At 43.8% G+C, this 16,376-nt stretch overlaps 1 protein-coding gene across 1 annotated transcript in view; it reads right to left on the minus strand.

Moving 5' to 3' along the window:
• RMDN2 (regulator of microtubule dynamics 2) overlaps positions 1-16,376 on the minus strand; it is a 1,282,724-nt gene that overhangs the window by 349,303 nt on the left and 917,045 nt on the right. Inside the window, exon 6 of the mRNA XM_073627634.1 lies at positions 15,918-15,995. Coding sequence (XP_073483735.1) covers positions 15,918-15,995 — 78 coding nt within the window. The remainder of the gene's footprint in view (positions 1-15,917; positions 15,996-16,376) is intronic.

The raw sequence follows: 16,376 nt of genomic DNA on the forward strand, positions 1-16,376 counted from the left end.
GCTTACCAAAGCGCTGTCTTAATGGGCAAATGGTCCGGCCTACATACAAAAGTTTACAAGGGCATATAAGGCAATACACTACGTAGTCGCTGGAACAGTTGTGGAATTTTTTCGAAAGTGAAGAGTCTACCTTTATGGGTAAAACTTTTTTGGCCATGGTTCACAAAGCCACAGGTTAAGCACAATGGTTTATTACACCTATACATTCCCACTAAGGGAATGAGACAAAGGGAATTATCTTTGGTTTTACATTTTAACTTACTGGGTGTTATTTTATTTTTCAAAGTAGGGGCCCTTCTGTAGGTGACTTTGGGTCTTTTAGCGCAGGGAGGTGTTCAAGTGGGGGTCTGGTTTAAGGATATTCCAATGTTTGGAAAGTATATGTTCCATCTTTCTGTGTTGGCTATGAAAACCCGTAATAAAGCGTACCTCCGGTTCTTCCGGGGGTTTGGTAATCTTGGGTTTCTTGCCTGGCAAGTACTGGTTGTAGGCCTGTTCTATCAATGATGTAGGATAACCTTTCTCTAGAAACTTGTTTTTGAGGTGCGTACTCTGAGTGACATAATCGCAAGTTCTAGTGCAGTTCTGCCTGAGCCTGCAGAACTGCCCTTTCGGGATATTATTCTTCCATAGAGGGTGGTGGCAGCTGTCATAGTGCAAATAAGAGTTTCCAGCAGTGGCCTTGGTGTAATTACGAGAAAAAATATGATCACCTTCATGATTGAGTTCTAAATCAAGGAAGGCTAAGCTATCCCTGTTCCAGACTGCTGTAAAGGAAAGGCCCAGGTCATTGGTGTTACAATGGGCGACAAAGTCATCGATCCGGGAGGGGGAACCATCCCAGATGACGACGATATCGTCGATGTAACGACCAAAAAAGACTATGTGCTTGGCAAAGGGGTTGTTATTCCAGATGAATAAATTTTCCCAATGACCCATGGTCAGATTGGCATAAGACGGGGCAAAATTCGCGCCCATGGCAGTGCCATGGGTCTGTAGATAAAACTGATCTTCAAAGTGGAAATAATTGTGGGTGAGGCAAAATGACGTCGCTTCCAAAATGAAAGCAGCCTGTCTAGTATTGAGCATAGGGTCTGTTAATAGAAAGTTCTGTACTGCCAATAAACCCACCTCATGTGGGATAGACGTATATAACGAATTAACGTCAAGGGATAACCATGAGTAATTTTCGGTCCATTTATAGGGAGACAAGAGTTCCATTAAGTGTGTAGAGTCACGTATGTAGGACTGTAAGGCTTGGGCCAAGGGTTGCAAGAAGGAGTCTATATATAGCGAGAATCCGCTAGTGATGCTATTCATGGAGGCCACAATTGGTCTACCAGGTGGATTTTTTGCATCTTTATGTAATTTGGGCAAATGATAGAAATAAGGCGTGCTGTAAAAGTCTTTACGTATAAAGGCAGCTTCCTTTTTGTCAAGAACATGATCATTAATGGCGTGTGTGATAAGGAGATCAGCTTCTGTGCGAAAGGAGGGTAGGGGGTCGCAAGACAATTTTTTATAGGTTTTACTGTCAGAGAGTAGCCTCATGGCTTCAGCTACATATGTGGATTTGTCTAAGATAACGATCCCCCCGCCCTTATTGGCTTGTTTGATGACCAGCTCTGGATTATTCAAGAATTGTTTCAAGGACAATAATTCTCCGGGGGTTAGATTGTGTTTGCTGCGTTTTTTGGCTGGTTTTTGGCAAAGTATTTGAAAATCAACAAACTCAACCCTATAGAAGGCCTCCAGATAAGGTCCCTTTGATTGGGTGGGATAAAAGGAAGACTTAGGTTTTAAAGAAGTGTGTACTACTGGGGGAGATGTTTGAAGGTGCTGCGTGTACAACTCATAATTAGGGTCTACATCCAATAAATCATCAGCAAGGTGCAAGCAATATGGAGAGGAGCATTAAGGCGTGGTGAGTCAGGGTTTTGAGATGTGGCAGGTATAGTTTTCACCAATAAGGCACTTACCAGTTCTGTGAAAGTTAATGATACCCGCACTGAAACATCCTCTGCTACGTCCAGTATGAAAACCATACCTGCCACATCTCAAAACCCTGACTCACCACGCCTTAACGCTCCTCTCCATATTGCTTGCACCTTACCAGTTTCTGGGGCTGCTGCACCCACTACTACTGGTAGTGGACATATTACCACCGACACTACTGGTAATCGAAATCCACCATCCCTCACACTTAATCTTCTGTTAGGTGATTTTCAAAAAGGCGAAATACCCCTACATTCTGCCTCTCTTTCTTTTTCTCCTTTTTTAGACAAAGGCGTTCATCCAAAAACTCGACAAAAAAGAAAACACACCGACGAGGATGTAGGGGAGGACGCCACATCAATAAACACCAGCGCCAAACTACAGAGACGATAAAGTTGTTCAACTTATCGTCTCATGTATTAACTAAAGAGGACACCTCTTTGCTTTGTAGAGGCCTCACTTTCTCTCCCACTACACAACCCAACTCGTTCCAGTTATTTAAGGATCTAAATAGGTTCATCAGAAACCTTACTTTAAAAAGGTTCTTCCAGATACAATCCAAAAAATCCATTGAACCCCTGATATCGCCTCCCCCTATTTCAGCTGACACCAACTTGGAGGTAGAGATGGATAGCCCTCCTAGTGTTAATAATGATCCAGTAGAGGCTGATGATTTATTGGATGTAGACCCTAATTATGAGTTGTACACGCAGCACCTTCAAACATCTCCCCCAGTAGTACACACTTCTTTAAAACCTAAGTCTTCCTTTTATCCCACCCAATCAAAGGGACCTTATCTGGAGGCCTTCTATAGGGTTGTGTTCGTTGATTTTCAAATACTTTGCCAAAAACCAGCCAAAAAACGCAGAAAACACAATCTAACCCCCGGAGAATTATTGTCCTTGAAACAATTCTTGAATAATCCAGAGCTGGTCATCAAACAAGCCGATAAGGGCGGGGGGATCGTTATCTTAGACAAATCCACATATGTAGCTGAAGCCATGAGGCTACTCTCTGACAGTAAAACCTATAAAAAATTGTCTTGCGACCCCCTACCCTCCTTTCGCACAGAAGCTGATCTCCTTATCACACACGCCATTAATGATCATGTTCTTGACAAAAAGGAAGCTGCCTTTATACGTAAAGACTTTTACAGCACGCCTTATTTCTATCATTTGCCCAAATTACATAAAGATGCAAAAAATCCACCTGGTAGACCAATTGTGGCCTCCATGAATAGCATCACTAGCGGATTCTCGCTATATATAGACTCCTTCTTGCAACCCTTGGCCCAAGCCTTACAGTCCTACATACGTGACTCTACACACTTAATGGAACTCTTGTCTCCCTATAAATGGACCGAAAATTACTCATGGTTATCCCTTGACGTTAATTCGTTATATACGTCTATCCCACATGAGGTGGGTTTATTGGCAGTACAGAACTTTCTATTAACAGACCCTATGCTCAATACTAGACAGGCTGCTTTCATTTTGGAAGCGACGTCATTTTGCCTCACCCACAATTATTTCCACTTTGAAGATCAGTTTTATCTACAGACCCATGGCACTGCCATGGGCGCAAATTTTGCCCCGTCTTATGCCAATCTGACCATGGGTCATTGGGAAAATTTATTCATCTGGAATAACAACCCCTTTGCCAAGCACATAGTCTTTTTTGGTCGTTACATCGACGATATCGTCGTCATCTGGGATGGTTCCCCCTCCCGGATCGATGACTTTGTCGCCCATTGTAACACCAATGACCTGGGCCTTTCCTTTACAGCAGTCTGGAATAGGGATAGCTTAGCCTTCCTTGATTTAGAACTCAATCATGAAGGTGATCATATTTTTTCTCATAATTACACCAAGGCCACTGCTGGAAACTCTTATTTGCACTATGACAGCTGCCACCACCCTCTATGGAAGAATAATATCCCGAAAGGGCAGTTCTGCAGGCCCAGGCAGAACTGCACTAGAACTTGCGATTATGTCACTCAGAGTACGCACCTCAAAAACAAGTTTCTAGAGAAAGGTTATCCTACATCATTGATAGAACAGGCCTACAACCAGTACTTGCCAGGCAAGAAACCCAAGATTACCAAACCCCCGGAAGAACCGGAGGTACGCTTTATTACGGGTTTTCATAGCCAACACAGAAAGATGGAACATATACTTTCCAAACATTGGAATATCCTTAAACAAGACCCCCACTTGAACACCTCCCTGCGCCAAAGACCCAAAGTCACCTACAGAAGGGCCCCTACTTTGAAAAATAAAATAACACCCAGTAAGTTAAAATGTAAAACCAAAGATAATTCCCTTTGTCTCATTCCCTTAGTGGGAATGTATAGGTGTAATAAACCATTGTGCTTAACCTGTGGCTTTGTGAACCATGGCCAAAAAAGTTTTACCCATAAAGGTAGACTCTTCACTTTCGACAAATTCCACAACTGTTCCAGCGACTACGTAGTGTATTGCCTTATATGCCCTTGTAAACTTTTGTATGTAGGCCGGACCATTTGCCCATTAAGACAGCGCTTTGGTAAGCACCGTCGTTTGGTTGAATTAGGTAGCGACAAACACAGTGTACCACGTCACTTTTTAAAATATCATGCTCGCTCCACTAGAGGCCTACAAGTTTGGGTCATTGAGTCCATACCAAAAGATCTGTCTGAAGCCCAGCGTTTCTCGCATTGTTGCGTATATCATTTTCATGCAAACAAATACATACAAACAATATATACATACAAATCGCATACAAATGCGATCATGTATGCGAGGAACTGGAAATCAACACCTTCCTATATATATTCAGAATGGTTTCTCTTGCATTTACCTTTGTTTAGCTGGTTTTACTTACCATTGGCTATCTAATAATGTTATTCACGCATTTCTTGCACATATCATTTGTATGCGATTATGGGTGCTCCATAAGTCGCAATCCAATATATTTTACCTTTTGTTTTAATTGTCGCACCAATCATTCAGGGGTGTGACATTCAGCATATTGTATGTATCATGTATAGCAATAATCCTTTATTTTTATTTTTGTTTCCATTTTTTCATTAGTATAGAATGGTTTCTGTTTTATTTGTATTGGTTTAGCTTGCCTGCCCACTATCGGCTATTTGGTAATAATGTTATTCACGCATTGTTGCATATATCATTTTTATGCAAACAAATACATACAAACAATATATACAAACAAATCGCATACAAATGCGATCATGTATGCGAGGAACTGGAAATCAACACCTTCCTATATATATTCAGAATGGTTTCTCTTGCATTTACCTTTTGTTTAGCTGGTTTTACTTACCATTGGCTATCTAATAATGTTATTCACGCATTTCTTGCACATATCATTTGTATGCGATTATGGGTGCTCCATAAGTCACAATCCAATATATTTTACCTTTTGGTTTTAATTGTCGCACCAATCATTCAGGGGTGTGACATCCAGCATATTGTATGTATCATGTATAGCAATAATCCTTTATTTTTACTTTTGTTTCCATTTTTTTTTTTTTTTTTTTTTTTTATATTTTATCATAAATGCTCTGATATATATGCATATATATACACTCTTGAGACACATCTTCTTTTAATCATTCACCCTTTTTAGATATATAGTTCTCTAGTAATAATTTTTTTCCCCAAAATAATTTTTTTCCCCAGCTTTCTTTTATCAGACATCCAGCTTACTCATAAAGATACAGATATGTGCTCTGGCCTTGTTATATAACATTGCTATTGTCCGTGGTTCATTTATTGACACTCCGGCATTGATACAATCAGCTGTGAACGTCCACCCATTACCTGCATTGATACAATCAGCTGTGATACAATCAGCTGTGAACGTCCACCCATTACCTTTGATCTGCTATAAATAGCTCTTCACTGTTTTCCCTACTCTACACTTGATAAAGGAGCGCACATGTGCCGTACAGACCCTGCCCAGGCTCAGAAACGCGTTGTGTTTTTTCTCCTCATTGACAACATTGCCAGCGGCAATGAGAGACAGGCTGAGACAGGCTGTGTACCGTCTTGGACTCCCCGCCAGACTGCGTCGTGTTTGGAGGCATCCCCGGGGAATCACTGACTGTTCCCTTCCCCCTCTTCTATCAGGAATCACATCTGTCTGTTCTATATACCACTCCTAAATGTAAGTTGATACTTTGTTTTTATATTGGTGAATAAATGATTTTACTTAGTGGCGCTCCTCTCTCTCTTTTTTATTGGTAAACATTGGTCAACGTAGAATGAATCCAACCACCTTCAACCCAGAAGATGAAAACTCTGCAGATGCACTGACAATAAATGGAAAGCCACTTCAATATCCGTTTTAGCCAATAGAGTGCCCATAAAGTGCCCATACCGACGCAACCAATAGATCGCTGCATTAAACGAGGTGTAAGACACTGCACATGACTCTGGATCGATTGCATAGATGACAGCCGCCTTTGGGAAAGGACAGGTGATGTATAAGATGGAACTTCCTAGGTTACTTCTTGAAAACCAAACCCAGAGGGAAAACCACCAAATTAGTAAGAGGGGGTTGAGCGAAAGGCCCTGCCATGCGATTTAATGCTACTTCTTTGGCCAGTTTATCAGAAAACACCTCGGGATAAGCCCTGGTGGAACGCAAATTGTCAGCCATAGGGGGAATGCAGGAAAGGGAGCACGGCACAGCAAAATACACCGAAAACCCCTCCTCCAACAACCGAGCAGCCGCTCAATCCAGATACCTACCTAGGAAAGGCCAGATCCTTTCCACCATCACCAGCGTCTTCTCTCTTACCTGAAGTATCCCCAGAACAGCCCTTGCCCTGCTTGAGGCAGTGGGAAAGAGGGCGTGTGTGCCTCCACAACTCGAGCACTTGTGCTTGTAGCAACACATTGCCAGCAAGACCCCCGACGCTTACTGGCCGACTGTCCAGGGGTGCTTGGCCCCGCTCGGGAAAAAAGGGGGACCCAGCGCGTGCCGAAGTCATGAGGCGCATCCATAAACTTATGTCTTTTTGATCCAAGCGAAGGTCAAATGGTCTTACGTTAGCGAAATTGTTCGTCATAACGAAGACATGTCATCCCTCCATAAACCCCGTGAGCCTCGCTCATCGAGTCCAGAAAGCAGAAGAGAGCTGAACAATTTCTGGATGCTCCTCCGCTATCACAAAGGCCTGCAAGCAAACCAACGCTTCTCCTCATCTTCTTTCTTGGACTCCTCAGGCTTCAACCTATCCAGGTTGATATTCTTCAGAAGGACTAATGTAAATAATTCCATGTACTCGTCTTTCTAAATCTCTTCACGTACCTCTGGCTTAAAGTGTGCCCCCAAGGGGCCCTCAAAGCATACATAAACCTCACATTTTGTGGAATCTGAATCCCTGGACTTACCTCCAGTCTTGGGGTCCGCAGCCGTGTCCCCTTGCGTAGATGTAGACAACGCGGCCCCGGGCGGCACCACGGGCCCCCGGCACAGACATAGCAGCCACACTGCTCACTAACGCCGTTGTGGAACCGGCACCCATGCTGTCATCGGAGGCGCCACTGACACAGGGGCCGAGTCCAAGCGCTGCAACAAAGCCCGCAAACCCGTTACTAACTCTGGAAGGCCTACCACAGCAACGGACCCTAAACCTGTCTGTCGCCACAATCCAGCCATCCTGGAGAGCGTTGGGTGGCACCGAGGGTCCAGGTCGCTGATCCCCGTCCACATGCCGGAGGAAAGGCCGCAACCCACCTCCGGACATCCAGGGCCTCTTCCACGCTGAGCTCCAACCAGACCGCGGCACCGACACTACCACCGGGGATACCACCGAGCTCCTGGAATGGCGGGAAGGGCCGCCAGCCACTTCATCCGACTGGCTGGCACCCGCAGCGATCCCTCTCCATCACTGAGCCGCCCTGCAGGGGGGGCGGCCGCAACATCCCGCCGCCCCACCATCGGGGGAGATTGGAACTACAGGAGAGGGGCCCAGCCTGGAAGAGCTCCGCCGATGATGGGATTCCTCCAAGGGCCCACACCGACCACAACAGGTGAGCGCTTGGATGGGGAGGTTGGAGGGTTAAAGAGTGAGCTCCCGCTTGGGTGCAAAGCCCTGTGGGACACAGGAGGACTAAAACGCTCTGGCAGCCATGACCGCTGAGCGTGCTGGGATGTCCTGTCCCTTGCAGCCGAGGTCTCCCCATCAAGCATGGAGAAGACCTGCTGAGAAAGCTGGCTGATCAGACTATCCAAGTCACTCATGGCATTCTTCTTCAGACAACAAGTCTGCTGCTGTGTCTGCTCTGCACATCTCTCCTCACAGAAGCCCCCACCTTCCTGAAACTCCCAGCTAATCTTAATAGCCTTGCCCTCTTCAATTCCTGTAATTAACCCTTTGTTGACAGTTAAGCACTGTTTCCCCTATCATGAAGCCCTGTGCATATATTTTTTTTTTTTTTCTTTTTGCTACGGGCTTGTCTTTATGGTTGAACTATTTAATTTTTTATTAAATGTAATAATAGAAATAATGTGCTTTAATCATCCTGACACCATATTAACCATGGTGCCATAATGATTGAACCGCCAACACCAGGAGTATCTTTATTTGCTGATTGTTAAACTTTCTGGCATACACATATTGCCAGAAAGTTTCTTTCTTTCCGTCTTTCTTTCCTTCTCTCTCCCTCCATCCCCCTCTTCCTTCTCCCTCCATCCCTCTTTCATCTTAGACTCTAACCACACCCCATTTAAGCCACGCCCACTATTTAGTTTAAACCACACCCACTTTTTGCAACCGTGTGCCACATTTTTTCACCTCTGCTATGCCACGCCTACAAACAAATGTCCCATCCCTTAATGATAATAAGACTCCGCCTACAGACAAATGTCCCTATAAATATTTTGACAAGGTTGGCAACTATGCACCAGTGTAAAACACACCAGTGTACCATCAACATCTCTAACATCTACAAAAAAAAACAGCGTTTATATAATCAATTAGCACAATCTTGATGCCTGCAGATGTACACCGCTTCTTCTTAGGCTCGATTCACACCTAGGCATGTTGCTTTTGAGCTTTTCTGCAGTGCTTTCTGTGTTTTTTTTACAGTGATTTTGCCGCGGTTTGCGTTTTTTTTTTTTTATCGGAAAATTTGTTGTTGGGCAGATTTAAAAAAAATAAAATGCAAATCGCAGCAAAATCGCTGTAAAAATTGCCTTTTTCGGCGCTGTTGACAGGTGGAGTAGAGGGGTAGATGTGCGCCTTGCTCCAGAAATGATAAGTGTATGGATTGTATTGTCGTTTGTCTCTCTCTTGTAGGGATGAATCCAGTTTGGTCTGGAGCAATGATCCGTTGTAGAATTGGGCAGAGTCGGTTGGCTAAGATCTTTGAAAATAGCTTCAAATCGCAATTCAGCAAAGATATAGGATTGTAACTGCCACAAAGGAGAGGGTCCTTGTTGTGTTTTGGAAGCACTGAGCTGGTGTTAGAATATTATTTCAAAGTCATAATTCGGCACTTAAAGGTGTTATATTATATTTATGGCAAGCTTGCAAAACATATTTGGTTTTATAAAAAGTCATAAGAAATAGTATGTGTGAATGACCTTGATCAAATGTTCAGTGAAATGGATCCTCATCTGAAGCTGAGTTAGTAATAAGTTTTTGGTGTATGAGTATGACATATAAGGTATCTTGGTATAGAATGTCATGAGAAGACAAAAATAGACACGTGTCTACGTAGCTAAAGGAATAATACATTGTGGTTTATATCCTGTTAAGTTTAGTGTAGTCTCAGTCATATTAAGTATTAGTAGATGTTTGGTTATATGACATTACATGATCAGCACATTACTTCAAGTATAGAATGTTACATGTGGGCTTTTCAATCAAACGCCATATATGATTTTCTGAGTTAGTACCTCCTCTTGTATAGACATATTGCTGAAGTTAGCAGAAATGAACGTGTGCCGTACCAGGTTCTAAGTTTTTATGAGGTTATGACATGCACATGACAGACAGACACACACACACACAGCCACTAGTATAGATGACACTGACATGTTCACAAGACACTTTGACAAGTTGAAACAGCTGACTGCTCTCAGAAGTCTAATGCCGCGTACACACGATCGGAAATTCGGCCAGCAAAAAACCGAGACTGAGAGCTTTTGGTCGGAAAATGCGACCATGTGTATCTCCATCGGACTTTTGCTGGTGGAATTCCCGCCAGCAAAAGATTGAGAGCAGGTTCTCAATTTTTCGGTCGGAAAAAGTTCCTATCCGAAAATGCGATCGTCTGTACAAATTCCAACGCGCAAAATTCCTACGCATGCTCGGAAACAATTCCACGCATGCTCGGAAGCATTGAACTTCATTTTCTCGGCTCGTCGTAGTGTTGTACGTCACTGCATTCTTGACGGTCGAAAGTTCAGAGAACTTTTGTGTGACCATGTGTATGCAAGGCAAGCTTGAGCAGAATTCCGTCGGAAAAATCATCCAAGTTTTTTCCGACGGAAAATCCGCTCATGTGTACGCGGCATAAGAACGTCATTTTCTGCTTCTTCTTGGGCTACACGAGACAGCATGAACAGAAGGCAGCAGCCATGAAGCACACATGCTTTCATAAGCTTATTACAGCTTTATCACTATTTATTCTATTTTTATATATTTTTACCTACACTGAACTGAACTATTATACATTTTACATTGTATTTATGATGCCAACTGTGTGACAATAAACTCACACTTTGTTTTAAGTCAGTCTGACTATCAATGCTATTCATCCAGAAACGCCCTTGAGATACAAGAATATTAGATTCATAATATTCTTTAGCTGGAAACCCTAGTCATGTCCAAGGGTAGAGCATGGCCCTCCAAGATAGCATTAAATGCTTCCACGAAAAAGGAGAGAGTTGGGGCAAAAAAGCTTTGTAATAGAGTGTTGTTAACCCATCTGGACCTGGTGCTTTGCTATTTTTAGTAGAGGACAGTGCCACTGCTAGTTCCTTCGGAGAAATTTGTGCCGATAACTGTTTCCTCTCCTCAGAGGTTAGAGTGGGTAAAACAGCTTCCTCCAGATAGGACAAAAAGTCTTTCCATCTGCTGGGCAGTTGGGACTCTGTGGAAGAGGAATGTAGATTATAGAGGTGCGTATAATAGGAGCAGAAGGTCTCAGCGATGTCCTGGAGCATATGAACCTTGGATCCCTCAACGTTGGATATCGCTGGTATAAAGGTACGGAATTTCCGTACGTAGGGCATGAGCTAGAGCTTTACCACATTTGTTGCCATATTTGTAGAAAAAAAGGCGGTTTCGCATAATAAACCACTTGGTTTGAAAAAACAAGAGGCTACCAGAGGCATTCACGGAGCTCTGCTATTTCTGCATCTGTGGAAGGGGAGGCAATGTGACTCTTATGGCATACATCCAGCTCCTGGAGTTTGGAAATAAGGTCAGCTGTCTCTTGGTCCCTTGCTCTCTTCAGTCTGTGGCCATGTTTAACCACTTAAAGACCGGAAGGATTTGCCCCCTTAATGACCAGGCCATTTTTTGTGATACAGCACTGCGTCGCTTTAACTGATAATTGCACAGTCGTGCGACGTCGTACTCAAACAAAATTGATGTCCTTTTTTTCCCACAAATAGAGCTTTCTTTTGGTGGTATTCGATTACCTCTGCAGTTTTTATTTTTTGCGCTATAAACAAAAAAAGAGCGACAATGTTTAAAAAAAATAAATAATTTTTCACTTTTTGGTATAATAAATATCCAAAAAATAAATTAAAAAAACCGAATTCCTTCATCAGTTTAGGCCAATATGTATTCTTCTACATATTTTTGGTAAAAAAAATTGCAGTAAGCGTATAGTGATTGGTTTGCGCAAAAGTTATAGCGTCTACAAAATAGGGGACAGATTTATGGCATTTTTATTATTATTTTTTTTACTAGTAATGGCAGCGATCTGCGATTTTTAGCAGGACTGCGACATTGCAGCGGATAGATCGGACACTTTTGACACATTTTTGGGACCATTGCCATTTATACAGCGATCAGTGCTATAAAAATGCACTGATTACTGTGTAAATGTCACTGGCAGGGAAGGAGTTAACACAAGGGGTTAAATGTGTTCCCTGGGAGGTGTTTCTAACTGTGGAGGGATGGGACTGACTGGAGGAAGAGAGAGATTGCTGTTCCTAATCACTAGGGACAGCACATCTCTCTCTACTCCCCTGTCAGAATGGGGATCTGTCTGTTTAGATTGGCTCTCTGTGGAGCGATTGTGGGTGGCCAGCAGAAATCGCGGGCACCGGCCACGTGCATCTGCTCTACAGTAACAGTAGTTGTTTAAGAGCTAACTCTGGTTAAATCACAGAAAATATTTACTTTAGTTTTGTTATGTCTTTTGTCTATAGGTTGCAGTGAAAATGAAATAATTTTTCAAGACAATAACAAATCACCATTAAGCCAATGTTTGTGAAAAAAAAGAAAGCCAATAAAATAATGTATGTATTACTTTGTTATCTGACAATGTTATTGCCGATTCAATAGGCCAATATCAAAAATGTAAACATTGCTCTTTTCCTTAAGGGTATATAGATGCGAGAGCTAACGTGATCAAGCAAATTGCTTTTCGTTAATCTATTGCAAAGCACTTCTGGTTGCAGGCTGACAATGGTAAGCCACTGTCTCACCATCTGTAACAGTCTTGCCCACTTGGTTATGGACTCTGCAGTTGGTCAATAGGTTGCCTATCAGGTCTATCAAATATGCATGACAATGGCCAACTAAAGGAGCTCACACTAACTGCAAGTTAGCAGCTAAGCACTGGATTTGCAGGTATGAAACTTTGCAACCAATCAGTGGCGGCCGGTGAAGTTTTAGGATGGGGGGGCGCCAGATCCTGTCCTTTTTTGACCCCTCCCACTTCTAATAAGCCACACCCCATATAGAATCCACCCACTCTGTCCCCTGTATTCCACCCATAGTGTCAGGAGTATTTAGCGCAGCCTCACAGGACATAGTATACAGCGCAGCCTCACAGTACAGATTATACAGCGCAGCCTCACAGGACAGAGTATACAGCGCAGCCTCACAGGACATATAGTATACAGCGCAGCCTCACAGGACATATAGTATACAGCTCAGCCTCACAGGACATAGTATACAGCTCAGCCTCACAGGACATATAGTATAAAGCGCAGCCTCACAGGACATATAGTATAAAGCGCAGCCTCACGGGACATATAGTATAAAGCGCAGCCTCACGGGACATATAGTATACAGAACAGCCTCACAGGACATATAGTATACAGCTCAGCCTCACTGGACATACTGTAGTATACAGCTCAGCCTCACAGGACATAGTATACAGCTCAGCCTCACAGGACATATAGTATACAGCTCAGCCTCACAGGATATATAGTATACAGCTCAGCCTCACAGGACATATAGTATACAGCTCAGCCTCACAGGACATATAGTATACAGCTCAGCCTCACAGGACATATAGTATACAGCTCAGCTTCACAGGACATACTGTAGTATACAGCTCAGCCTCACAGGACATATAGTATACAGCTCAGCCTCACACAACATATAGTATACAGCTCAGCCTCACAGGATCTAGTATACAGCGCAGCCTCACGGGACATATAGTATACAGCTCAGCCTCACAGGACATAGTATACAGCTCAGCCTCACAGGACATATAGTATACAGCTCAGCCTCACAGGACATATAGTATACAGCTCAACCTCACAGGACATAGTATACAGCTCAGCCTCACAGGACATAGTATACAGCTCAGCCTCACAGGATATAGTATACAGGTTAGCCTCACAGGACATAGTATACAGCTCAGCCTCACAGATCATGGTAAGATAGAGAGACTCCAATTCCTCAGCTCAGCTCGCAGCACCAGGAGACATCCACTAAAGTCTGTCAGCTTTCCCTGTACTCTGTTGTGCGTGAGGGCAGAGAAGGGCTGTTGGTGAAGGGGGGGCAGGGTTATCACAGAGGATATTGCAGGTCTGTCAGTGTGTGATGTTCGGCTGCTTCCTCCAGCTGCTTGCTCTGCTCAGACTGCCTCCTCCTCTCCTTGTTTTTACATTATGTTCTCTCGTTCCTCCAGCACAGACTGCCATCCTCTGTCTCTCTATTCCTGGCTCTCCTACTCACAGCTCTCAAACTTTTCCATAGTCACTGTGAGCAGGGCAGAAGCTGGAGGATTCAGAGCAGCTCAGTAGAAGGAAAGTGGAGCAAAGAGGATTCTGAGCCAGCTGTGATGTGGCCCCAATGCACAGGCAGCACGGGTTACTTACAGACTCCCTTGAAAGCAGCCTATCAGAGGAGCTCAGGGGGGAAAGAGAGACACACACACTCAGCGATGCACATTCTGTCACCTCCGATCCCCGCACTAACCTTAGATACACTGAACTCAGACTCAGCACTGCCAGCTCCATGCCCATCCACCACATCAGTGATCCGCTCCCCGCCTCGCCTCATATCACAGGGTCCCAGTCAGTCACTCTCCGCAACACAATGAGCCAGCCAGGAAACTGGAAGTGACCCTGCAGTGCCAAAAAAGCACCACTCAGTCGTCCTCTGGTCCTGGCCAATAAAAAAAAAGCACAGGAACCAGAGGCAAATCAGTGTAGAGTAGGGGTGTTTGCGGGTGCACAACTTGCGCCCCTAACATGCCCTAAACACAGGCAAATCAGCTTTTTAGCTTGCAATCAGCTGATTGCAAGCTGGGAAGCTTCCCAGCGCCTGGAAAGTCTTAAAGTGATTTTTTTTTGTGAAAAGCTGGGGGGGGGGGGGGGGGGGGCCTCGCCCATGTGCCCCCCTATGGACGGGCCTTCACTGCAACCAATTCAGTATTTTCTCAAGACTGTATACAGTGAGGCATGATGAAAATATAATTAAGGGTTTACATACACTTTGAGCTTATTCAGAATGAGTTGAGAATGTAACTGTGATTTCCTTAACCTAAAGTTACCAGGTTGGTCCCCTTCACAGCCTTAAAGATCACAGAGTGTTCCAGCTGTATAATTGGCCACTATTGCTCCTTAAAAGTGGATCTAAAGGCAGAGGGTTTTTTACCTTAATGCATTCTATGTATTAGGGTAAAAAAAAAAAAACCCTTTTGTTTGCAGCTCCCCACCAAGACCCCACTTATACCTAAGCTCTCCTCCCAGACCCCCTTTACCTAAGCCCCATCTGGATCCAGCGATGAGCAGCAGCTCTCTAAAGTAGAAAGAGTTCTTTCTCTACTCACTGGACAGAGAGGCAGCAGTGGGAGCCATTGGATTCTGCTGCTGTCAATCACATCCAGTGAGGACAGAGCGGGGGTGGGGCCAAGCCGTACTCTGAGTGTCAATGCATACATAGGATCGGTTCAGGAGCGAGCATGCACAAGTGCCCCATAGCAAGCCGCTTGCTATGGAGGCACTAAGTTGGGGGGAGGGGCCAGGAGTATCGGTGGGGGGTCCAAGAAGAGCAGGTAAGTATGACATGTTTGTAATTTTAAAAAACTGCCTTTAGAATCACTTTGGGAAACTCTGACACAGCATGATCCATGCAGCCAAAACTTTAATTCAGAGTACTTTTTTTTTTTTTTAGTATTGCACAGTCGATGACTAGGTCTATAACTACCACAAACAACCAGCTTGTTTTTTTTTTAATATTTATACAAAAGGGAATTTTGAATGTTAGGTGGATTGGACTATAAAAATATTCACCTCAGTCAGCACTTGACTTGTTTTGCCAACTTCTATAATTGCCTATCATGGGGCTTTCTCACAAAAATGAACTAAAAAAAACAATTCTTACTCTAACTGTTACTGTTTCACTTTTGCTTTGTTTTATTTTAATAAATGCTCAAATGTACTGACAAATGTATAACATTCTATGCACAGAACTGAGGACAACTTACAGCATAGCACCACCTGCCTAGAAGGTGGTACTGCAGAGGATCCTGCGGATGTAGTTGAATTGCTTTGTCCAAATGTTCCTAAAAGATAAACAGAAGCAAATAAGAATAATTTTGTAGTGAATACTCACACGCTATCACTTTAACTACTTCAATACAGGGCACTTTGGGCAGCACTGATGGGCAGCACTGATGGGCATTGATTGGTGGCACTGATGGGAACTAATTGGTGGCACTAATGGGCACTGCTGGGGCTTTCCTGTAATCAGGGCACTGAAGATCAGTGCCCTGATTACCTGCCCTGGTCTCCCCTGCGAGGAGATACCGCTGATCGGCACTCCTCACCACACACTCTGTCAGTGTGAGGCAAGGAGAATCGATTAACAGCAATTCAACATTTACATGTGACCAGCTGTGATTGGACACAGCTGATCACATGGTTAAACAGCCATGTTATCGGCT

The sequence above is a fragment of the Aquarana catesbeiana genome, linkage group LG04, assembly GCF_042186555.1.
Source record: "Aquarana catesbeiana isolate 2022-GZ linkage group LG04, ASM4218655v1, whole genome shotgun sequence".
NCBI classification, from domain to species: Eukaryota; Metazoa; Chordata; class Amphibia; order Anura; family Ranidae; genus Aquarana; species Aquarana catesbeiana.